The sequence below is a fragment of the Cryptomeria japonica genome, chromosome 3 (genome assembly GCF_030272615.1).
Source record: "Cryptomeria japonica chromosome 3, Sugi_1.0, whole genome shotgun sequence".
In the NCBI taxonomy this organism is placed as follows: domain Eukaryota; kingdom Viridiplantae; phylum Streptophyta; class Pinopsida; order Cupressales; family Cupressaceae; genus Cryptomeria; species Cryptomeria japonica.
In genome coordinates, this window is record NC_081407.1 from 383995384 (window position 1) to 384020161 (window position 24778).

The 24778-nt window shown below is 38.7% G+C and overlaps 1 protein-coding gene across 6 annotated transcripts in view; it reads left to right on the top strand.

Moving 5' to 3' along the window:
* Positions 1–24778, top strand: part of LOC131044736 (uncharacterized) — a 173008-nt gene that overhangs the window by 124729 nt on the left and 23501 nt on the right. For 3 of the 6 annotated variants that reach the window (XM_057978138.2, XM_057978133.2, XM_057978134.2), the window contains 2 exons: positions 2850–3064; positions 3193–3301. In XM_057978138.2, coding sequence (XP_057834121.2) covers positions 2850–3064; positions 3193–3301 — 324 coding nt within the window. Of the gene's footprint in view, positions 1–2849; positions 3065–3192; positions 3302–3422; positions 3878–24778 lie in introns of those variants that run through there. The other 3 variants (XM_057978136.2, XM_057978137.2, XM_057978135.2) reach the window with 2 other exon arrangements.

Consider the following 24778-nt stretch of genomic DNA (forward strand, 5'->3'; position numbering starts at 1 on the left):
CTTACTAGCCTAGAGGGGATGCGGTGTGATAACTAGTCTGATCAAATTAGCAATGCGCTAAGGAGTTTGGTCAAAATATTTGTATGGCTTTTATTGATTTTTAAAAAGCCTATGATAGAATTGAATGGCCTTTTATCTTGTTAATTTTGAGAGTTTTGGGATTTGGTGATACCTTTTGTAGTTTTTATTAAGTGTTATTTAATGATGGTTGTGCTCGTGCTAATATTAATGAGGAGCTCTCTAACCACTTCCCCTTGCAAATAACTATTAGAAAAGGTTGTCCCCTTGCTTCAACTCTATTTGTTATTATTTCCGAGGCTAGTCACTACCTACTTAGAAATTGTTCTTTGGGCCCTTTTGTCAGAGGTTGGAAACTCCCCAATCAAGAAATGTTGCTGAAAGTTTAGTTTACCAATGTCACTTGTTTCTAATGTTAAATAAAGACAATTTTGAGAACTTAGAATATTGGCTATTTGTTTTCTTGTCTCTAGTTTAAAATTGCAATGCACAACCCTAATATACTTGGTTGTATTGTTGAGAAGGGGTAGGAGTGGGTTGATTCTTCTAAGATGGATAGATATCTCAAGACCACCTTTTCCTTATTCCCACATTTTAGCGAGATATGGGACTAGGAGATGGGTAAAGTTGCCTTTAAACTTTTCAAATGGAAGATCCATGTCCTCTCACTTGCACGTAGATTTTCTGTTGTTCAAGAAGTGTTGTACTCATATACTATATCTTATTCTTCTTGTTGGACAGCCTGCTCCTCTCACATTAATGAACAATATTATTAGAGGTTTCTTGTTGTCTAATGGTAAGTTGACTAGAAAAAGGGATTCTCTCACTTGGAAGGTGTGCTACAAGCCTAGAGATATTGGTGGTATGTGTAATGTCGCCTTTTTGGGACATTAGGAAAATCCATTAAATATTTAATTTTAAGTTGTCTAAACATAATAACTCTAAAGACAACTTAATTTAGTTATTTAGCTAAGTAGATTAAAGTGACTTTATGACAACATCAAATTATAAAGTAAACTCAATTAAAAGAAGGAATTCCAAGAGACAGGTAGTGGGCGAACGAAGAGTCACAGGGTTGATCTATTTAATAACTTGGAGAGATTCATTTTCACATGCTTGGATATATGTTTGGAGATTGTTTCTTGGGAGAGTTTCTGGGAAGCTCTAGTTTTTCAGCAGGTTTGAGGACGCAAACCCTCGAGAGCTTGGAGGTAGTGGATGGAAACCCATTGTCAGTTGGAATTATCATTCAGGTGGCACACTTTGTGCTGTAGGTTTTATTTGCTGGTTGTCGAATCCGACTGTAAATGCTGTGGCTGGGATTGGTAATTTCTGCTGTTGTTCTACTGAAGATTTTAATGCAATGTTGTTATCTAATTTCAGAACTATTATTTCAGTCTGAAAATTGATGAATTTCAGTCTAATTTGATAGTGTATTGAAAACAATTGCATGCAAAATGTTGTTTAAATTTTCTGTGGATCATTTGGTGAAAATCTGGAATTAATATCCCTAGGGGGATATTTCAGTATGGTGCTTAAGGATTTATTTTTGCAAAGGATCTCTCTAGTTGTTAAGTGGCTCACTAGAGGATTTTATTGCAAGGTGCTTTTTAGACACACTATTATCTCTAGTGTGTGTAAAGGAAAATCTGGTTTTAGTGGTCTTAATTTTTCAGATATTCTTTGGATCAAAGTTCGACTTTGGCACCCACCTATTTTGGGCTGAATTTGGAATGCTTGAGAATCCAGTAGAGGGCATGGTGCTTGTACAACCAATGGAGAGCCTTTCTAGCCTTAGATATATTTGGTGGAATCTCAAACTCAATGATAAGACTCTTGTTCTTAATATTCTTTTATATTATGATTTAGCAGAATTTTGTCCTTATATATCACATTTTTTAATATATTTTTTATTTTGGCATACTTATCTCTTTGGGTTGTGATCCTTCACAAGGACTTAAGTGAAACCTATAAAAATAGGGGTTTCACTCTCTCATTTGTAATCACCCACTCACTTTGCTAACAGGGACCTAAAGTCTAAAACACACAGTTTATCATTACAAATATTTTCTTTTGCCAATAATTGATTCTCCTCTCTTTTATTTGTGCATTATAGTTTTGTTTGTGTTATTATCCATTGTACTGCTACACGTTTGAGTTGGCAATAAAAATAGAAAACATATTAATTTGACCTTAATTTTGGCTTTAGGTTGATTAGAGTGTCAGGAAACCCCATATAAAATTTCAGATCAATATGATATCGAATGAGGAGTAATAGCTTCCATTCTGAGATTGGTACCTTTCCATGATTGTACTCACTATAAATGAATCAGAACCCCATAAGATTTGTTGTCTTTCCTCCAAATTTGTTTTGAGTTATTCCATAGCATGTATATCCCGTGTGTAAGGTTTGAAGGCCTCACGTTTCCATTTTTGTGTGGAACCACCAATTAATGGTCTCTAGCCATGAGCATTGTACTGTTGTTTACTAGCTGTTCACCACCATTTCTTAGTCATATCTTTCTATCACTTGTTCAGACCTGACTTGAATGATATCTTAACCTTGTTAATGGTTCTGTTAAATCCCTGTGTTGATGAATTTATGATCACTGTATCTGGCTCATCAGTTCTTGGTTACATATTTGCTGAAACTTTTTATGAAATCTTTGTCTGCCAATATTTTTTTCTTCACATTTGATTTTGTAAGATTTCAGAGTCATATCAATGATTTTATGCTAGGTGCTCATGTATACTGAATCTTCCTTTATTGTCACGAGTTAGAAAACACAATAGCAATTTGTTAATTCAGCTGTATCTGCCACAATTGTAAGGTTTTGATAGTGATGGAGAAGCAAAAGGTGTTGGAAATGGAGGCTGAGACATTAAAGAAAATTGCTGTAACAGAAGCTAAGAAAAATTCAGAGGTCAGCAGGATTATTATGGAGCAAAGGTTAATGGAGAAAGAGAGCATAAAGAAGCAACAAGAGATAGACAATGAAATGTACTTGGCTCGTGAAAAAAGCCTTGCAGATTCCAACTATTACAAGTATGTTTCTAAAGCCTTACCTTCCAATATAAAAGGCTTACCCTGTTTACATAGATTGAAACTGGAGGGTCATTATCATGTAATATATGTATCTTTGAGTCTTGGAGTTGAAATGGCATATCTTTCAGGGTCATGAAGGAAGCTGAAGCAAACAAGCTAAAACTTACTCCTGAATTTTTGGAACTGAAGTTTATTGAGGCCATTGCAAAGAATTCAAAAATGTTTTTTGGAAACAAGGTAATTAATTATAAACATTGTATTATTTTTTCATTTCTACACATTCTTATTGTTAATTCTAGTTAACAAATGTAAATTAAAAGATTTTTTCTCATATAAGACCATTTAATCTCCTGCACAGGTGCCAAATATGGTTTTCGATCAGAGACTATTAGGAAACTTTCTGACCCAAACTGTAAAACAGAGAAAACAAGAATCGGAAGAAGACTAAATAACCTTTGCAATTCACTCAGAATATCATTGTAAGTTAATACTCTGTTAACAAACTTCTCTCAACTCAAAGTCTGGATAAATCTGGAGAAATAAAGATGTTTCTGTGACCAAATTCAAGCAATGAAATCCATCTATCTATTGGAGAAACAAATTTTTTTCTGTAACCATATTCAAGCAATGAAATTGTGCTCCCAGAGATGGTACATTAAATGGTATTGTGTCTACTATTGACAAATTCAAGTGATATAAATTGAAAATGGTAGATATCTCCCCAAGACATGCTTAACTTCTTTGGCATTCCAATGCCTCCTTTAATTCAGTGTAAGGTCAATGGTGTGCAATTATATTACTTGTAAACCTTATATATCTATTTATAGTTTTAACCAGCATAAAATTACCAGTTCAGTAACTTGTATGCCTACACCTTACTTAGCTTGATGGAACATCTCAGCTAACGATATTTACCTGTGTTTTTTGAAAGTATAAGAACATTATGTCCACATAATAAGTTTTTTAAAAATTCAATTCAAACAAGAGTTTGAATCATTTTGGATTCAGTTTTTTAGAATAGTTGTCATAGACCAAGGGTTTTTTTCATTTCATAATATAATAACCCACAAGGAATCTAAAATTTCAGTGGGAATAAATGTCCACTTGAAAAGGTTAGGTACAAGCTTCTAGTTATTGTGAAAATGGTACTAAACTGATTTTTGTACATGCCTTAGGATGCTTTTATGAGAACATATGCATAAGGAAAATGCTTATCTAGTTTTTGAAATAGGAAGACTTCTAACTAGCAATATTGTAGGAGTGACCTTCCAACCCAGAACTCTGAATGATATGAACACCTGTTACATAGACAGACAGTCTTCAAAGGAAATCTTTAAATACAGACCTAAGGAAAATGTAACCTTGTAGCTGGCATGACTGTTAAAATACACCTTTAGGAAAAACAATATGGGCATCACAAACCTTCTAAGGAGAAAGAAACCCCTCCAAGTTTGGTGCCATTTTAGTTTGTCTTCGCTCCAATCAACAATAACTCAGCAATCTACACCCTTAACACTAAAACCCTACAAGGTCATGAAGATTTCTTCTGTGATGTCCCCATCCAAATGTTAAAATCTCTAGAACCAAACAACTTGAGGAACTTCTTTATTTTATCTTTATAAATAAAGATAACAATGTGTAAGATGAGCCAGATTGCAAATAATCAATAGATTTAAGCTTACAAAAGAATCAACAAAGGAGTATATGCTGAACGGAAGAAGCCTCTCGATAAGTAATGCTTTTACAGATACCAATTTGTATTAAGCAATCGGACATACGTAGCACTCCAAGATTCCTTCTTTGAAAGGCGGGTTAAAACACACAGAGTCGACAAAGAGGATCTGATCACGAACATGCGGTGATTATTTTGATAAGGAGGATTAAAAGTCACTTTGATTATGGTGCAATAAGATTAATAACAAGCACCTATAATTAATAATAGAATTGATATAAGACTAACAAATAAACATCAATGTTGATTCCCCCTAAATATGCAACTGGTCAAACAGCGATTAAGCTAAATATTCAAACATTGCCAATACTAGTCAAAATGCATCAGAGGAAGCAATTGGTTAATGAACTGATTGTTTAATAAGTGCGATTGGGATATATTTTGAAGGGATGCGATTTACTTAATAAATCGATTTGCCAGTTTTAGGAATTGACATGTCTCTTGGACATTCAAGGGATGCACCCGTTGGGTCTTGTAAGATATATAATAGATATACTTTGCAGATCTCAGGGGAGGCATCCACTATGGGTGAGATAACCAGATCACATGAACATAGGGATTCAATCAGAATAGTAATATAATCATCACATGAGTGTTAAGCAATACATCTGGAACGACAATGGTACTTTTTGGATTAGGCCATCATTGTTCATCGCCACTATAATTTAAGATATCTTGTCAGACAAGCGAACCAAGAATCCCATAAGATCTTTACAGGACCAGATCACATCAAATATGTCACAGTCTCATAAAGAAGGATATCAGGCGCAGTGACCTATATATATATATATATATATATATATATATATATATATATATATATATATATATCTTCGGATTAGTATAATTCAAACTGCATATACATCAAGGAAGATATCAGAAACAACATATACTTTTAAATCCGTATAATCATATCGTATCCAAATTAAGATTATCCAGATCAGATGAGAACTGTTATTAATTTACAGGCAGAACATCGTTGTTCTTAGTGGTATGTTGGGGACATTACATCCAGATGGGCAGCACTCAAGGAGCCTGAGATAGCTGACTAAGAAGGAGATTTCATGTGTCGACTTACCATTCATTAAACAAATATATCAGTTGACTAAAGGAAGGTTGATTACACAAACCATAGACATACAGCAATATATTATACTAGGGAAGAAGAATTCATTACGGCAAGACAGCGGAATGGATGCGGATAATAAAGTAATTGAAGAACATCAACTTGGTGGCAGCAATATGAGTGTTTTTGGATTTCAGCTACCTGCATTGACAACGTGGACGTATTCAGAACGTAACATATAGGCAGCTTGGAACAGCAATCGTATGGAATAACTGAAGTTTAAATTAACAACTATCATGATCGCTAAAGAAAAGAGTATGAACTTGAAACAGATTACCTCCATATATGAAGTGGCATAAAGAAGAAACTATTTTTCATTACTCTAATTTTAAAAGTTCAGTTGAGCAGCAGCAATTTATAACATTGAGGCATATATCTTAAGTATACAGAACAGAGAAAGTTATCAAGATAAGTCCTATCCTTGAACTATTCTTAAAATTTTAAGTTAAATATCATAATAAAATGTCTTCAGTCTGGGTAAATTTTGTTTTACAGTTCTCACTGTAAGTTGGAATTGTGGTTTCAGGATTAAATTAAGGAAATTCTTAAATGGGGACATTACATCCTCCAATGCCCTTGTGCACTCATAAAAAATGTATTATACAGTTATAAAAAGAAATCCTGTCTCAAAATGCACATAGCTTATCCATAACATTTCCATTTGAAATTTACCATTATGCATGTACTTCCTTTAGCTCCATTTACATGCTAAAACCATGCTTACACCTATATACCATATAAAAACACTTAAACAGGATTATATGTACAAATCCTGTATTTGTTTTTACTGTAACATCCATGGTAGACCATGATGGTGACTTTAACTAACAAGTGTAGGTGCAACCAAAGTTAAAAAAATTCCCATTTTCTTATTTTGATAGGAGTAAATACAGAAATTGAAACCACCTCAACTATAGTAAACTCAAACTGTAAAAGATCAGTTTGCCAAGTCAACTAAAACTGAGTGAAAGGCTCAAAAATTTGAAAAAACATAAAACAGAGGAAGTTTATTGCAAAAAATTACCTTTCTGCAAGAATTTAACATCCAATTATAATTAATCCAAGATAATTTATGGACTAAATATCAAGTGTAGTCAAATAGACAAAATGTACATGAAGAAAAAAATGTTTGATTTGTATTTGAAGTTCCAAAACAAAATAGTAGTCCAAAACCAATTAGTATGTAGGAGAGGAATCACTAGATCCACCCCTTGTCAAACCCAATATGGTTGCACGAGTCTTTCTTCTACTGTGACTTTGTCTTGTGTGATGTCCCCTTCTTGACTAACTTGGAAAGTCGGGGCAATTACTCCAGCTTTTCACACTTACTCTATCATACACTTATAATTAGACTAAGCAATGATGGTTACTAAAGATATCAACTTCTATCTCAGGTTAAACCACAACATATGTATGCAAGATGATACGGATATCAATGTGCTTATTAGCAATGTTTGATATATGAAATATGCTGATAGTATAATGATGTGATGTCTGATATAAACAGTATAAATATCCAATCAATAAGTATTGCTTGCAGCATTGTATTTGTTGTATCTGATGCTGCAACGTACTGATGCAAATGTGCACTGTCACAATGGTCAATATGTTGTTGTGACCGGTTCTGAATTATATGCTTGTAACTGTATATTGATGCTGTTCTGACTCCTTCTATCCGATTGATCCAGGTGTTGTGCCCCGTTTTCCTCCTTCCCATTAGAATGATTTTGGATGCCTCTTTGTATCTCTTAATGGAATATGATAGGTTGCGTTCTGTTGTGCATTCTGCCCACACACCCCGTCTTGGACAGGGGACCCTCCTGTCTGGAGCCTCCAAATTCTTCCCAAATTCGCCAAGTCACCCCAATCCGGTCGATAAACCAATAACGTCTAAATTCGCACAACGCATCCTTAAGTGCCCGAAAGAGAGATTTGAAAAAGCTCACAAAATCTCCTTGGAAGCCGAAAATGAACACCAAAGCTAAATCGTGCAAAATGGTCAAACAAGCCGAATTTTACAAAGCATGAAAGGCGATAGAAGCATAAGACGGTTAAAAATCGCGCAATCTACATATTTGGCCCGAAAACCTTAAGGATTCGCGAAAGTGACTTTTTAGCCAAGATGGAAGGTGGTCGTCAAACTCACAAAATAATCAAAATACTCAAAGTTGTTTCCTAAGGCAAATGAAATCAGTTCATATCTCGCAAATTCCCTCTAACAGGCCAAAGTCGAAAAATGACTCCATGAGCCGAAATCGTGCATAACCTCAAAGTCGCTAAAACTCACAAAACGGCCTCTAAGGCCGAAAAAGCTTAGGAAAGTTATTATCTCGCAAATTCCCCTTGCAGGCCGAAGAAGACATAGGAGGAGACAATCGCACCATTTCCTCTTATTGGCCGAAAATGAACCTAAGAGAATCCCGAATTTCATTCTTAGTTGACCAAGCTTCACATCGCGCAATAACACTTATTAGGCCGAATTCATTTTCAAACTCGTAGAATCAACTTGAGAGCCAAAATAAAAGAAGATGAATAGAAAGACAATATTGCGCTTGAAGCCCAACTAAGCCGAAAATTTGATGAAAGGAAAAATCGTAAATTCAGCCCATGAGCCGAATATGGGAAGCAAAATGAAAATCTCGCAATACTATTAATGTTGTGTAGCTTCGGTCAGATAATTCTGATCATCGAAATCAAATGCTTAAGTGGCCAATTGGCCTTAAGCATTTGATAGTTGCTTTATCCTTGCAAGTTATGTTAAATTAGCTTATATGTATTGTCACCGAAGTATTTGTAATTGATGATTGGATTTAATACTCATATGTTAATATATATACAAATGTATATATGTATCTATATATCTATATATACAATAATGTTTGTGATTTACATTATTGATATATATGTATATATAATATATACATACATTTTTGTAATAAAGAAAAAGCTGATTATTAAATATGTTTATTAAAACCAATAGTCGATATAATCGACTTGTTACATTTAATCGCTTGACAAACATTAGTCGACTTAAAGTTGAATTGGTTGATTATACCACCTTGCATCTTAGCGTATTGTCTTTAATGTTTATTGGTCTAACCCTCACGGGTTCGTGGAGAGAGACATGTCTCTACCTGGATGCTATTCCATGTAGAGGCATGCCTCCACACCATTGTATATATGGTGTATAGATGCGGTTAAGGGACAATATAGAAATCGGAAATATTGAACCAGCCGGCCTGCACAAAAACGAACATTGCTGTTACATATTCATTGAAATACAAATCATAAATTCTGATTGCTGTTTCTTACTTGCTTATATTCAAAAGAGATCAAATCAATAAATGATAAAAGAAGTACTTTGATAAATAAAATAACCCTTAGCATTCTCAAATCTGATAAAATTAACAAATACAACTTGAGTTTGCGAAATCGGCTTACATGCCGAAATAAAGAAAAGATTTAACATTTCGAAAAACTTTCAAACTCCTGATTTCGTGAATTTCACAAGTTGGCTTATAAGCCGAAAAGAAGAAAATGAACATCGTGCAAATAGGCCATTCAGGCCCAAAATTAGTAAAGGCTCTATAGTCGCACAAAATCGGCATGAAACGCTGAAGTGAATAAACACGGAAAATAGCCTTAAACTCCGAAAATAATATAGAGACGTGAATTTAAAAAATGATAAGCAAAGCATTTTGACTTAAGATAAAATCTTTCAAGCAAAGCAAATGGCCCGAAGTTTATAGAAGTAGGGGGGTTTAAAATTTTAAGTAATAAAAGCAAAATCTCGCAAAATGATCCAAATTGGCCGAATTTCTTCTCTAGAGGTTAGGTGTTTAATCAAAACAACAAAATCACGTATTTTCTTCCATTTGGTTGAATTTCATCACAAAGGCATTTTGAACTTAAATGTAATCGTGCGAATAGAGCCTTTTAGGCCAAAACACAAAGACCTCTCAAATCGCCCAATAGACCCAAAAATCATGAAAGAACAGGGGGAAACAAGTGCAAATTATTGTGTTGAATGGTATGTCAAGTGAAAAGGTTTAGGTCATGATCAATGTACGTGGGAACTAGAAAGTACGGACATCCTACCTTCAAATTCAGCTAAGGATCTAATGAAGGCATTTGAAATTCGCTCAGAGGAAGCACAACATCTCTCAATTTGCCTAAAGGTCCCAAAATCCGAAAGAGAAGGCGAAAAGCCGAAAACATTTAAACTTAACATCTTGCAAAAGAGAAACATTTAAAGGATACATCTCACAAAGAGCTTCTCAAGCTCGAACTTCACCGAGATGAAGCCAGACGTTAAAATTAAATTTTAAAATTTGTTAAATTAATTTATTTAATTTTTCGAAATGATTAATCCGGATTGAAATTGATTGTTCGCAGGAAACCGACGTCAATGGAATTGGCGCTAGAAGGAGGGCCCCCTATCAAGTTCCTTGCAGCAAATTAGTCTAATAGACCTTTTAAATGCTATATTTGGGATATGCAAGATCCCTGTTAAACCAAAAATACCAAAATATTTCTGAGTCAAGATGTATGGTCAGTCGCTTCATGAGGATAGTCCACAGTTCGACATTTTCCAAATTCAGCAAAGGCTGAGTTTGCAGTTGTATCCAAAGCAGTTACCCGAGTTCACATCTACAGGTCACTGGAGTATTCATAGTACAACTGAGCACGATGAGTTGAGTTGCTTGACGTTTCTGTCAAGAGTCAAGTTGGCATTGCAGGGGCAGATATTTTTCTGGGATATCCCCAAACCGGAGGAGCTAGCACAATCGGATATCCCTAGTCCTCTATCCAGCATTGATGAGTTTACAAGATTTAAGGATCGGATTGAGAACCAGTTTGGTCTCGAGGAGTTGTGCTTGGAGAACGTGCTATCACCTTGGTGGTGCAAAATTCACCGCACCCCACATTCGGAATTTACTTGCTCGCTATGCATGGAGGTAGTTAGTCAAGTTAAAGCCCAATATGGACTGCCGGAAGAACCAGAAGAGCCCATCACCAACAAAGTGTGGAGTGCTTACCTTGCTGCAGATGAGTATAGACGAACGCAAAATCAATGCAACGCCGCACTCCTCGATGATGAAAAGATGAAATTGCCAAGTGCTGACCAAAATGAACCAGTTAATCAGACTATGGCAGCGAATGATTTTGGTGTCCTTGCACCAAAGGAAGATTTTTTTGAAGATGAAAATCACGTGAGCTCTGAAGATCAACCACAAGCTGAAAAGCAATTTGCATTAGCACTGCCAATGGAGGATGCAGTCCAAGAGTCCGTCAAGGACATTTCTGAGGACCAATCAATCGAAGAGTCCCTGCTGATTGAGGACGTGCTGACAGAAGTGCATAAGGCCGCATTGTTCATACAACCCGAAGATGCATCAACAAATGATGCACCCCTCTTTCCTGAGTTCGAGTTCGGTTTTGAGATCAATTTTCAGCTGCGTAACCCGATGAAGAATTTGATGCTGATTTGCGCGAACCGGACATAAGCCAGATACTTCACCACCAATGGCGACCTCCTGATACAACTGCTAAAGATCTCCCTCCGCTCGACCCTCCGCATGACTCTGAAACTTGCCAGGTTGTTTCTTTCCCTTTTGCTGTTAATTTTGAAAATTTTCAATTTGATTTTGAATATGCTGGGAAAACAACTTGTAAATGGATTAACCACAGACCTAATGAACTCCTTCAACTGATAATTTTGCCCGATGTCCTAGTTAAATGTGAGTGGCCAGCTAAAAGTTTTCTTTTCAGAATACAAAGACAAACAAGCCAAACTGAGAACTGTTCCCACTGCCCTATTACTGCTGCACATACTGAGAAATCACCTTGGGTCGGGAACGCATGCATATAGTCCACATTTTGTTCAGTCGATCTCTTCTCGTACATAGCTAGTTTAGGATTTTATTTCCTGTTTTAGAGTAGTTTCTTATCTATTCTAGCTTAGATTTCTTGTTTTTTTGCCTTGGTTTCGTTTGCTTTGCTGTAGTATAGGTGTCCTTTCGGAAGGGGTTGTCTCCCTGTCAGTTTTTTTAGGGGTATGTTTGCTTTTCCCAACATTGGTGTGTGAAGTCAGGAAGTTTTTTCCGGTCTGTTTCATAGATGTTGACTTTGGTAGAGCACCTAATTGACAATTGCCCCCGTAGTCAGCTCATTTGGTCTAAAGGCTTAGTCATTCTAAAAATTTAGTTGCTTACTGCGTCTTGTCACCAACATTGTGATCACTGCACTTTTAAACGCTTAAAATCGCTTTAGTCTGTCGTTTTATCAAAGGGAAGTCAATGCAAGTTAAAATTTGAAGCTCTGCTTCAGCGACCACTGTAACGCTCAATCCCTCGTAGGCTTCATTGCTTACAAGCCAATGTGACAAAGTGAGAATAAAAGAAAAATCAAAAGAAAAGAAATTGAAAAACAAAGAAATATCCAATGCTTGTCTTTGGGAATACAGACACCTCTATCGGTATTCACAAAGAAAAGTCTACTCGAAATAGAGCAATCTCTGTGAGCTTACAAGCGATAACCTTGCCAGGGCTATGAACGCTCACTAGCAGCGAGGCAATATCTAAGTTTCTTTTGAAGTTAGACTCGTCCCTCACAACTTGTCTTGATTGAACAATGATATTTCAACTTTCTCTAAGCTGGAATGAACTTCACTGCACACACTTGATTTTCGAGGTTGGTGACTTGATTCAGTTTGCGACCTCATTTTTACTTTGACTCTGTCTTTTGTCATTTGATTTGTTGTGTGGTGTGTATATCAAAGATTCTGGGGTTCGATCCGGATAGTCATCCTTGAAATGTTCAAGAACATTTCCTAGCCGAGTCACCATTTGTTGTGCATTTTGGACACACACCCCGTCTTGGACAGGGGACCCTCATGTCTGGAGCCTCCAAATTCTTCCCAAATTCGCCAAGTCACCCCAATCCGGTCGATAAACCAATAACGTCTAAATTCGCACAAAGCGTCCTTATTTGCCTGAAAGAGAGATTTGAAAAAGCTCACAAAATCTCCTTGGAAGCCGAAAATGAACACCAAAGCTAAATCGTGCAAAATGGTCAAACAAGCCGAATTTTACAAAGCATGAAAGGCGATAGAAGCATAAGACGGTTAAAAATCGCGCAATCTACATATTTGGCCCGAAAACCTTAAGGATTCGCGAAAGTGACTTTTTAGCTGGGATGAAAGGTGGTCGTCAAACTCGCAAAATAATCAAAATACCCGAAGTTGTTTCCTAAGGCAAATGAAATCAGTTCATATCTCGCAAATTCCCTCTAACAGGCTGAAGTCGAAAAATGACTCCATGAGCCGAAATCGTGCATAACCTCCAAGTCGCTAAAACTCACAAAACGGCCTCTAAGGCCGAAAAAGCTTAGGAAAGTTATTATCTTGCAAATTCCCCTTGCAAGCCAAAGAAGACATAGGAGGAGACAATCACGCCATTGCCTCTTATTGGCCGAAAATGAACCTAAGAGAATCCCGAATTTCATTCTTAGTCGACCAAGCTTCACATCGCGCAATAACACTTATTAGGCCGAATTCATTTTCAAACTCGCAGAATCAACTTGAGAGCCGAAATAAAAGAAGATGAATAGAAAGACAAAATTGTGCTTGAAGCCCAACCAAGCCGAAAATTTGATGAAAGGAAAAATCATAAATTCAGCCCATGAGCCGAATATGGGAAGCAAAATGAAAATCTCGCAATACAACTTGAGTTTGCGAAATCAGCTTACATGCCGAAATAAAGAAAAGATTTAACATTTCGAAAAACTTTTAAACTACCGATTTCGTGAATTTCACAAGTCGGCTCATAAGCCGAAAAGAAGAAAATGAACATCGCGCAAATAGGCCATTCAGGCCAAAAATTAGTAAAGGCTCTACAGTCGCACAAAATCGGCATGAAAGGCCGAAGTGAATAAACACGCAAAATAGCCTTAAACTCCGAAAATCATATAGAGATGCAAATTTAAAAAATGATAAGCAAAGCATTTTGACTTAAGATAAAATCTCTCAAGCAAAGCAAATGGCCCGAAGTTTACAGAAGTAGGGGCGTTTAAAAATTTTAAGTAATAAAAGCAAAATCTTGCAAAATGATCCAAATTGGCCGAATTTCTTCTCTAGAGGTTAGGTGTTTAATCAAAACAACAAAATCACGTATTTTCTTCCATTTGGTTGAATTTCATCACAAAGGCATTTTGAACTTAAATGTAATCGTGCGAATAGAGCCTTTTAGGCCAAAACACAAAGACCTCTCAAATCGCCCAATAGACCCAAAAATCGTGAAAGAACAGGGGGAAACAAGTGCAGATTATTGTGTTGAATGGTATGTCAAGTGAAAAGGTTTAGGTCATGATTAATGTACGTGGGAACTAGAAAGTACGGACATCCTACCTTCAAATTCAGCTAAGGATCTAATGAAGGCATTTGAAATTCGCTCAGAGGAAGCACAACATCTCTCAATTTGCCTAAAGGTCCCAAAATCCGAAAGAGAAGGCGAAAAAATTTAACTTAACATCTTGCAAAAGAGAAAAATTTAAAGGATACATCTCACAAAGAGCTTCTCAAGCCCGAACTTCACCAAGATGAAGCCAGACTTTAAAGTTAAATTTTAAAATTTGTTAAATTAATTTATTTAATTTTTCGAAATGATTAATCTGGATTGAAATTGATTGTTCGTAGGAAAATGAGGTCGAGGAAGAGTTAGAGCGTCAGCCTAAAGCTCAAATTGGAGATGCGATCGAAGCGAAGCTGGGAAGCAAAGAAGAGGAAATGCGAGATTGCGCCACAGAGTGCAAAACGTAGCACGAAGAAGCGTGCCATCACCAGACAACAAGCTGAAGTCCACCACCAAAATCGAAGACTGAAGAACATTCACAATGCTACCAAAATGTGCAAACTCGGAAAGATGCACAACTGGATTTAATTCCAGAAATTCAGTTTTGAAACTGAAATTGTTTAATGTAAAACTGCCTGTGGGTCCCGCGCAAGATATTTTGAAACAAAGTGGGGAATAGTCAGTTGTGGATAAGTTAGGTCCAATTACTGGATTGACCAAATTGAAGCCAAATAGTGGTAGGCAGTTGAGATAGTGGTTGAAGGGATAAGTAGGAATTAAGTGGGTATGGGTAGCCTTATTTTGTGAGATAAATTAGGACCCTTGGATGCAATCCATCCTGGCCACCGGTTCAAATTGTAAATTCTATAAAAGCCAGAGGCCTTTCTTTTGTAAAGGGTTAGAGATTTTTGTTAGACTCTAGTTAGGCTGTTAGATTTTAGCTAGAATAGGTTAGATTTTAGTAGTAGCATAGAGATGCTGCAGAAATTGTTGTAATGGCAGTTGAAGCAAATATATGAACATTGAAGAATGGTGTTTATTGTCTTTGTTTTATTCTATTTGCATGGTTTCTTTCAGCATTTTAGATAGATCTTTATGTTTTGGGTGTGTAGGTATTTGATGGATTTAGGCTCATACCATTGAGGATATACTGATTGTATGTTCTTATGTATGGTTAGTCTGAGCCTTTAATCGTGCTTAGTTCAATTGCAGGTGTCCATTTGAGTTGCGCCAGAATTGGGTGCTTGTTGCCTAGAATAATCATTGTTATGTTGTCATGTTATGTTTATGTTGTCGTCGGTAATAATGAGTTACGACAGTCAGTTAGTTAGTCATTCCAAAGGGCAATTGGACGCGACAGTTGGTCGCACCCCTTCAGGTATTATATATTGCATACCGTTCCTTTGTAGTGACATCATGATAGTCGTGTCAGATGTAATGTGATAGCACTTGATGTACATGGACTGTTGAATTAGTATAGAGACTGATTATTTAATATATTTCCATTATGTTCTGTGCATTTACTTTTTGCATTTAATCGTTTACCCGTATGAGGCAAACATTTGGCGCCGTTGCCTAGACATACTCGGGAAAGGAAGGAGCGGATGGCGTACGGACACGATGGGCCTACCCGTCAGTGAGATTAACCCAGAGGCCGACGATGCACAAACGGAACAATCATTGTGGGACGCAGAGCATGATGGCAAGAGGCGAGGGGGAAATTGAACCCTGTAATAATCTCGGCACATTGTTGATATAAATCGTGGCCGAAAGGCAAAATTTAAAAAAAAAAGTTTTTTTTGGGTACATGGTGTGTGCTTGCTATGTACAGAAGTGATTTATGCCAAATATACTAAATAAGAATAAAAATAAAAAGATACAAAGTGACGAATGGGAAGTGGCACAAAGAGCATTGAATCTCAGACAACAAATAGAATGAAGGCGTAGGCTAAGGCAGCTTGCCGAAGGACGACCGGTCGAGGGGTTGCTCGAAGGGAACCCAGGAGGTGTCACGGAGGTTGTGGAGGCAAAGATAGACGGAGAGAATTACACTCTCTACACTGTCGTAGGGTTGCCCGAAGGGAAACTAGGAGTCACGAAGGGTGCCGAAGGAGAACTCTACAGTTCGCCAGAATACCACCGTAGGGTAAGAAGTCGTGAAGAGTTGGTGGAACAAACAAGGCGAAGTCTAAACCTGATCAACGCTACCAGAGACCTACTAAAGAACTTGTCCATTTCGGAGGACAACCGGAGGGAGAGGACCGAAGGTGATGGTACGGCTGACAGTGTCGAGGGAGCACAAGAGTACCATACAGGAGGCAATTTGTTCGGTTCAGGGTCAACAACCTTTTCCGGAGGACCCACGAGTGGAGGGTCAGGTGCAGGAGGCGGAGGCGGAGGATCACCAGGTACAAGCACACAAGGCACTAGAGGAGCGAGACCCAGCAGTGGGATGGCAAGTAAGCAGAAGTTGCCAAATTTCAACGGTGACGGGAAGGAAGATCCTGTCCGCCATTGCCGCACTTGCGAAACCATATGGTCAGCGAATGGTGTTACCGACCAGGACGAATGGGTAACACAATTTCCAACAACCTTAAGGGGAGTGGCCATCAACTGGTACTCAGATATGGATAAGGCCAAAGTCGGCACATGGCCTGACCTAAAGAAGGAGTTCGAGATAGAGTTTCGCCTCCTCAGAGACGACAATGAAATAGTCGCCGAAATCTATGGCACAAAGTAGAACAAGAATGAGACGGTCTGAGCCTATAGTCGGCGGCTCAAGGAACTGTTGGGGAAACTGGAGAGTCAACTAGCAGATGTGTTGAAAAAGAGATGGTTCGTGGAGGGGCTGAAACACTCCATCCGAAAGAAGATGAAAATTGTTCCACCAACCTCATACGAAGATGCATATAATAGAGCGATGGATCTCGAGAGCGACACCAAGACATCCAAGAAGAAAAAGAAGAAGGATAGCTCGTCCAGCAAAAAGGTGCAAGCCCTGTAGAAGGACATGCTGAGGATGATGAAAGAGCAAAAGGTTATGAAGGGAGGTCCGAGCAAGACCGACGAAGGGGAGCTTTGGTGCACGGAATGTAAGACGGACGGCCACACAAAAGGCTCCTACCCAAAGAAGGCCTATTGTGATATATGCCAGTTGATGGGGCATCCCACCAGGGAATGCCCCTACAACATGAAAACACGAAGCCAACAAGTATTTCTTACGTAGGAACAACCAACTACATAGGGCGGTACCGACAGCTCCCAGGCAAACAACAATGCAACCTCGAGAGGCTACTGAGATAACCATTGGGGAGGACGAAACAACAATAACAACAATAACAATACAAGGAGCCGGATCCAATACAACTCCAAAGGTCGATCGATGGTACAATGCAGAGCATGCAGCCAGTGGGGGCACTTCGCCCGACACTGCCCGAAGGGAGAGGCCACACAATATTTGTGCAAATGGTGCGGATCGGGAGACCATGAAGACGCCACCTGCCCAAAGTCCGACGTCAACTTGCTCAATGTCGAGGAAACCAGAGAAGAGGAAGTGCTGGCTGTAACCCGCACCCAAGCTAGACACGCAATGTGCCCAAACTCGGAGATGGAGAAGTGAAGGGTACGGGAAGCACGAGAAGAAATTGAGAAAGAGATACGAGCAAGGGCGAAGGTGAAGGGTACGACAAGTACTTCCAACCGACCGGAGGCGGAGGATGCTATACCAAATCAAATTTTAAACTTAAAACTGGAGGTTCCTGTGAAGGTACACGACCTCCTCCAGACGATGCCTCAATTACGAACGGCGTTGCTGAATAATCTCTCCCAACCACACACCAATACCAACCACCGCACAGATGTTCCTGGGGGGTCTGCAATAGACCCCATGCTGCTGGCAATTAACAGTGGAAGGAACCCGACCATTGTGGAGATGGGTATCCTTGGCACCATTCTAACCGATACCATCGTCGATGGTGGATCAGGAGTGAATGTTCTTCCAGAAGAAACCTGGTGGAAGCTGGGGAAGCCGACGTTGTGGCCATCTACATTCAATCTGCTGGGAGCAGATCAACATGGAATCAAACCCATCAGGGCACTAATGGGCTAGCAAGTTACCATCGGGACACAACCCTTCATACTGGACTTCGTGGTAATCCCACTAAAGAAAAAAGGGTATGATGCGATCTTAGGGAGAGGCTGGCTGGTGGCAGCCAAGGCCACCCACAACTAGAAGAAGAACACTCTATCTATGGAGAATGGAGGAAGGAAGTTTATCATAGACCTCGGGACACAGTTGATTAGTGAGGAACTGGCATCATCTTCGAAATCGGAGGGTGAAGCAAAAGGCGACCTGAGGGACGAAGGACAAGGCTGCAGGGAGCCCAACGACGAAGGGATTTTCAAACTAGGAGAGTGCTCCGAGGATGAGACGGGGTCATTGAACGGGCTCTTCCACTGGTAGATGGAGGATTACGAAATTTTCCAAAGCTACAGGCTCGAAGTAGAGGAACCAGAGCAAGCAACAGAGGTGTACCTGCCGGAATACAGAGAATATTGGAAGGGAGACGCCCCAAACCTTGGTGACGTAGATAATCCGAAGATCATTCATGTCAGCAACGATTAGAACCTTGTGTGGAAGGCTGCAACCTTCAAAATCTTTATTATTCTTCTTCTTATGTAAGGGAAGGAGACCGTGGTTGCAGTAGAATTTATGGTTCCAGGTCTTCGGATGGCCATTGAAAATAGACTCGCCATGAACGGATCCAAATTGAAACCCTACCACGCGAAGCGCGCAGGGGACTCGAGAGGCCTGAGGGGGACCTGAGAGGCCGGAAGGACACCCGAGAGTCTGGAGGGGGACCCGAGAGGATGGAAGGGGACTCGAAAGGCCGGGCAGGCGACTTGAGAGGCACAGGACCAATGTGGGAGACTCTTGGGACCCGAGCCGAAGACTCTCTTGACAACTAAATTAGGAAATAGGAAAAAAAAAACAAAAAAAACGTACGGTTATACGAGTCGGTATGACAGTTGACCATACTGCTGGGAGAAATTTTTTTTTTTTAAAAAAAAGTGGACACCATACGATGGGGGCCACGCCGGTGGCACCGACCGTACGATGGCACCACGGGTCACCGTGTAGTGGCACCGTGGGTCACCGTGTGTTCACCGTGCCATGGCACCGTCTCCACCATAAATAAACTGTAGCGCCAAAGAGAAAATTCCAACGCAAGCAAGGAAAAAATCACAAGGCAGACAAAACGAAATCGCGGAGGAAGGAGATTGCACACCGCACACCAGCACGCCAAGTACACCACACCCCGCCATACACCGTACTACCGACCGACACGAGCAAGGGAAACGCTGGCAGCTGGAAGCAGTGGCAGCTGGGCAGTTGGAAGGAGAAAGTGGCAGGCCTGAAGGAGCAGGGTGGCGGCTATTGACAAGAGGGTGAGAGGGAAAATACCATGGTACGACAGGGATAAAGGTGGTGATGGCATGTGAAAGAGAAAGAAAGAAAAAAAACGACGACTAGATTGAAAAATCATTCGATGACGTCTTGAGCCAGGACGCTGAAAATATTAGAGTGGAGAAGAAGGGTTTTTGGCATCTTAAAATATCACAGAAATGATGTGTGCCATGGACTTTCGTGTGGTTCTGAGGGTTGTAAATTGGTGTTGGCGACGAGGGCGCTGCCCCTAGACCCCGCGAGGGGCGCTACCCCTCAACCCCGCTGGGGGCACTGCCCCTGGACCCCCAGTTTATTTTTGAGCTACAATACACTTTTTGAGTTGGGCGAAGGGCATCAGAGAAGGCATGGTAAGTGTTGGGTTGTCCTGTACTGTGAGAAAAAAAGCCCGAAGCTTAGCATTGGCGGGGAAGCCATAAGCTGTAGAAGGAGACGGATTTGGAGGTTGCAAACAAACAGAGTCTGAGGGAAGGCATTGCAGGCATGCGAAGTCGTACGGTACTAGGGAGTTATTCAGTTCAGTTATTAGCCTTTGGGGAGTGTGATGGAGGATTTGAGGCGTCTCCTAGCCTTTGTGCCCGAGGGTTGTGGCCACTTCCAAGCATGAATGGTACGCTTTGAGGAACTCGGAGTATGTCTCGGTTGGACAAGAGGTTGCCTTGGTGGATGCACAGATGGCTTGGGAGGAGCTGACCACCAGGTTGGAGGCAGTACTAGTGGGAGACTTAGCCCAACGTACCCAGGAGTTGGATGCCGAGAGGGCAGCGCGGGTGGCTATCGAGGACAAATTGGCTAGGGAGACAGTATCATTTGAGTAGCAGTTGGTGGAGGCTGAGACTGAAAGCGTGTTTTGCAGACAAGTTTGATGGTAGCAAAAAAAGGTTTTCAGGCGAGGATGCAGTAGGTGTATGAGTTCCGGGCTCGATTGGCGTCAGCAGTTCCTGTAGTTATCTACCTTGGTTTTGTTTAATGTCATCTCTATTTTGTATTACGTCGTCCGGAGACTTCTTCTTTTCTTGGGGGGGATGATGTTGCCGGGAATAATCATTGTTATGTTGTTGTCGGTAATAATGAGTTACGACAGTCAGTTAGTTAGTCGTCTCGAAGGGCAGTTAGACGCGACGGTTGGTCGCACTCCTTCGGGTATCATATATTGCATACGTTCCTTCGTAGTGACATCATGATAGTCGTGTCAGATGTAATGTGATAGCACTTGATGTACATGGGCTGTTGAATTAGTACAGAGACTGATTATTTAATATATTTCCATTATGTTCTATGAATTTACTTTCTGCATTTAATCGTTTACCCGTATGAGGCAAACAGTGCTTAGCCATGCATTTGCAATATGAAAATCTTCCAAGTTCCTTTGAAGATTGCACCGTTCCTGCAAGGTTGTGAGCCATTCTAGCCAAGTAGGGATTGGTTATGTTGAATCTGTCTACCCATATACCAGCCTTATTAATTTTAGGTTTCCTAAACCCTTCCCTTTTGATTTTATTTCGCAGTCTGAGAATCGCAGCAGACCAACTTGTTGCAAAACGTAAGGCCCCTTGTGCTCCCAACAAAACACATCAATCACCGAGTTATCCCGCAGTCAAGAACTGACATTTGGAACCTTGAGGTTGTCCCCTTTGATCAATTAAAAACAGAATTAGGGCTTCCTTATATAAGAGAGGATAAGATACTCGACGAGATCATTCTATTTTGCGTTGGCCGGAGAGAGTTGTAGCGATGCAACTTTAGCCACGTCAACACGTTCCCAAAGGATACCACACATATCCCTTCATAATCGCCTCTTTCCTTTAGGCAAATTGCACCCCTTAGTAATCAACTGGCTAGTTATAATTACTTCTTTATCGATTGATGATAGTTCTTCCTTCTTTAATTATGAATATGGTGATTGTTGTTATCATCATCTAAAACGCTCCTTTCCATAATCGATTCATTATTAATCAATGATACATAATAGTTTATGTATCCACTGCTGTTATTCACTTGTGATGACTAATTCTTGGGTTAAGCTAATCCGATAATCGTTGTTATACTTCTCTGAGTCACTAATTCTTGATCGATACTTGTCAGTGTTATTCTGATCTCTATGGATACTTGGTTATATTGTCTTCATGTATACTTGATGTCTTCAAAGGGAAATGCTATTCCTCCTTAATTGATAAGGATTGATCTTAAAGCTATGATCGGTATTGGTTTGTGGATTACCCGTATGGGGACATTACATCTTGTCTGATGCCATTGCACATTAATGAAAATATGAGAAAGAAATTCAAACACAAATCAGTAGCTATAAACTCTTGCAAAGAGTTGTAGTTCACTCATGAGTTCAATAATGCTAATAAATCTAATTCATTTTCCTAAACTGGACTGCTGCTCATATATTGACCTATTGAAGTGATCTGAGCAAAAACACAAAACTTGTACCAAGTTACAAGTTGTTTTCTTATGTTTCGATGTCATACAAATCTTTTACTTGAACTGAAATGCTGCTCACTAGAGGTAACTCAGGATGACTCGTGCATTTAAAAAAAATTACTTTTAAGATAATTTCTCTTATGAATTAGAGGACACTTCCATGCATGCTTGGCATGAAAAATTACCATCTTACAACGTGATAACTTTTCTCATTATTTCCTTGTCAGCTTTAGTAGGCATTTGTCCTATTAATGTTTCTGATCAGAACTAAATCAAAATTTTATGATCATGCAATCTTGTAGTAAATCAATCATATTGACCATTTATTAGTCAGGAAGGGAAGACAAAAATTAGACTGTTAAGCTTTCATGTCAGATAATGAAGAGATAAGGTTGCAGAATGTTGTTGACCAATTTGATCCCAATGGAAAGAAAACATTAAAAAGGCCATAGTGTGAATGACTCAACTTCTATGGATATGATGCTGTCACTTCAGCTTGTAATTGTGTCCTAGAATCAAGTATGACTTTTCATCTTCTTTGATCCTAAAGTGTATTTGCTATGATCTATAATGTTAACATTGTCAATTGTAATGTAATGTCTATATGGATATATACAGAGATATAATGCTTGCAACTCCCAGGTTCTGCTATCATCAAATGGAGAACACAATATAGTATTTCCCTCACCTTCTATCCTCAAATGAGCTTTCAATAGGTGTATTTCCAATTAATAGTTTCATGAATTTTGGAGGGAAGTAATACTTTTCCTCTCCCCTGTTATGCAAGAGAATTTTGGAACAAGTTTGGTTAAATTATTTACTTCTTCCAATTTAAATACAATTCAAGGATTTGTGGATTACATATAATTTATCATTTAAATATATTATTTGACCCCTCGAAAAGTTAGGATGGTTAGGCCACATATAAAATCAAATAAGATTGTCTTTAACATGTCACTCATAAAACTAGGGATCTAAAATATATTAGCGTATTTCTATTTCAAAAGATGAACCTACTTAATGAGGAAACCAAAATTTCCTCAACATACTACAAGTTCTCTTAGTAATGGCTCGCAAGAATTTGTTTAAACATTCAACAATTAACATATTAATTTTTTCAAGTTTCAAATCTCATCCATGGTTATTTATATTCAATTTTATGGGTTGAATCTCTACATGCCTTCTTGTTGAGAGAAATATTGAACTTGAGCCACATACATAATCACCCACCTCAAAAGTTCACATTTCCAACTGTTGACCTTCATACAATTTAGCTGTAGGTTGCCAAAGCTAGATTTGCATTTGAATAAAGTTGTATTAAGTGAATGAATAAAGAGGATGATGGAGAATATTTGTTATGTTATGGGTAGGATTGCTATAATTATTCATTAGGATAATTTGTCCTTGCAAACGGATTGTTCTTCAATCATTATACCCATTCTTCTAAAAGTCCTAACTTCTACAAAGTTGGATTGCACATGGTGGACTGTCGAGGATCTCTAGGGATTTCTATCATATAGTAGGAGGCCACACATCATGTGATATTCGTGAAGAAGACTCTATTCTATATGATATGTTCCATTTGTTCTACATTATGGTATGATTCTAAATCCAAATCACTATTTTTGTGGCATTGTCAATGTGTAGTTTTGTTTGTAAGTTGTCATCTAATACATTTCCAACCCTATTTCTATGATCAAATCTATTGTTATCTATGTGAAGAATCCATTACTGAAAATCAAGTGAATTTGTCCATTAGTGTATCTTATGATTTAATGTATCCACATAAGTGTGTATCTATTGAAAATGAAATTTTCAAACAAGCTAAAGTGGAGTAAATTCAAACTCAATGTGAATAGATTTCAGCACAACTGAAGCCAATAGAAGGGAGAGAGAAGAGTTAGCAATAGATCGGAGAGAATTTTGTTTCAAGCTTATAGAGAAAAGATGAATTCCTATTGTTAGGATCCCCAGGCTAATAAATATTTAGAGATCCTCTTGTCTAATAGAAACAAAACTGGAACAACGGAGTATAATATCAAGAATGGGACTAAATAGGAAGAATAAAGAATTTGAGAGGACAGGCTGAGGAGGATAACAAAATTTTGTCAAAGGATAGACGTAGCTTATTAGGAATGGGAAACCAAAGGTGGGAGAAAGAAAATTGGAAGGATTGTAGATAAGAACATCAAGAAAGATGTAGAGGTAGATCCATGGAATACACACATGGATATTAGGCATACGTTTCTATTTACAATGTTTATTATGATAGTTTGGTGTGTTAATGCATGGTAGCTTATGCAAGATAAGATCTTCCTAACCTTCCTTGTTCTGTTATTTATCTGCATGCTTCATGTCTGATTTATATTGCATATGATTATCGGATTGTACAAACATTGCTTATCATTATGCTATCGGGCTAACAACCCGATAGCATATTAATGTCAATTGTTAATTGGCATTAATATGCTATCGGGGTATTAACCCGATAGCATATTAAATGCTATAAGTTATCGGGTTAAATTCGCCGATACATACTTGCTATCGGGTGCATAAACATTGGCACCGATTCACATCTGTTATCGGGCTTAATTATATCGGGCATATT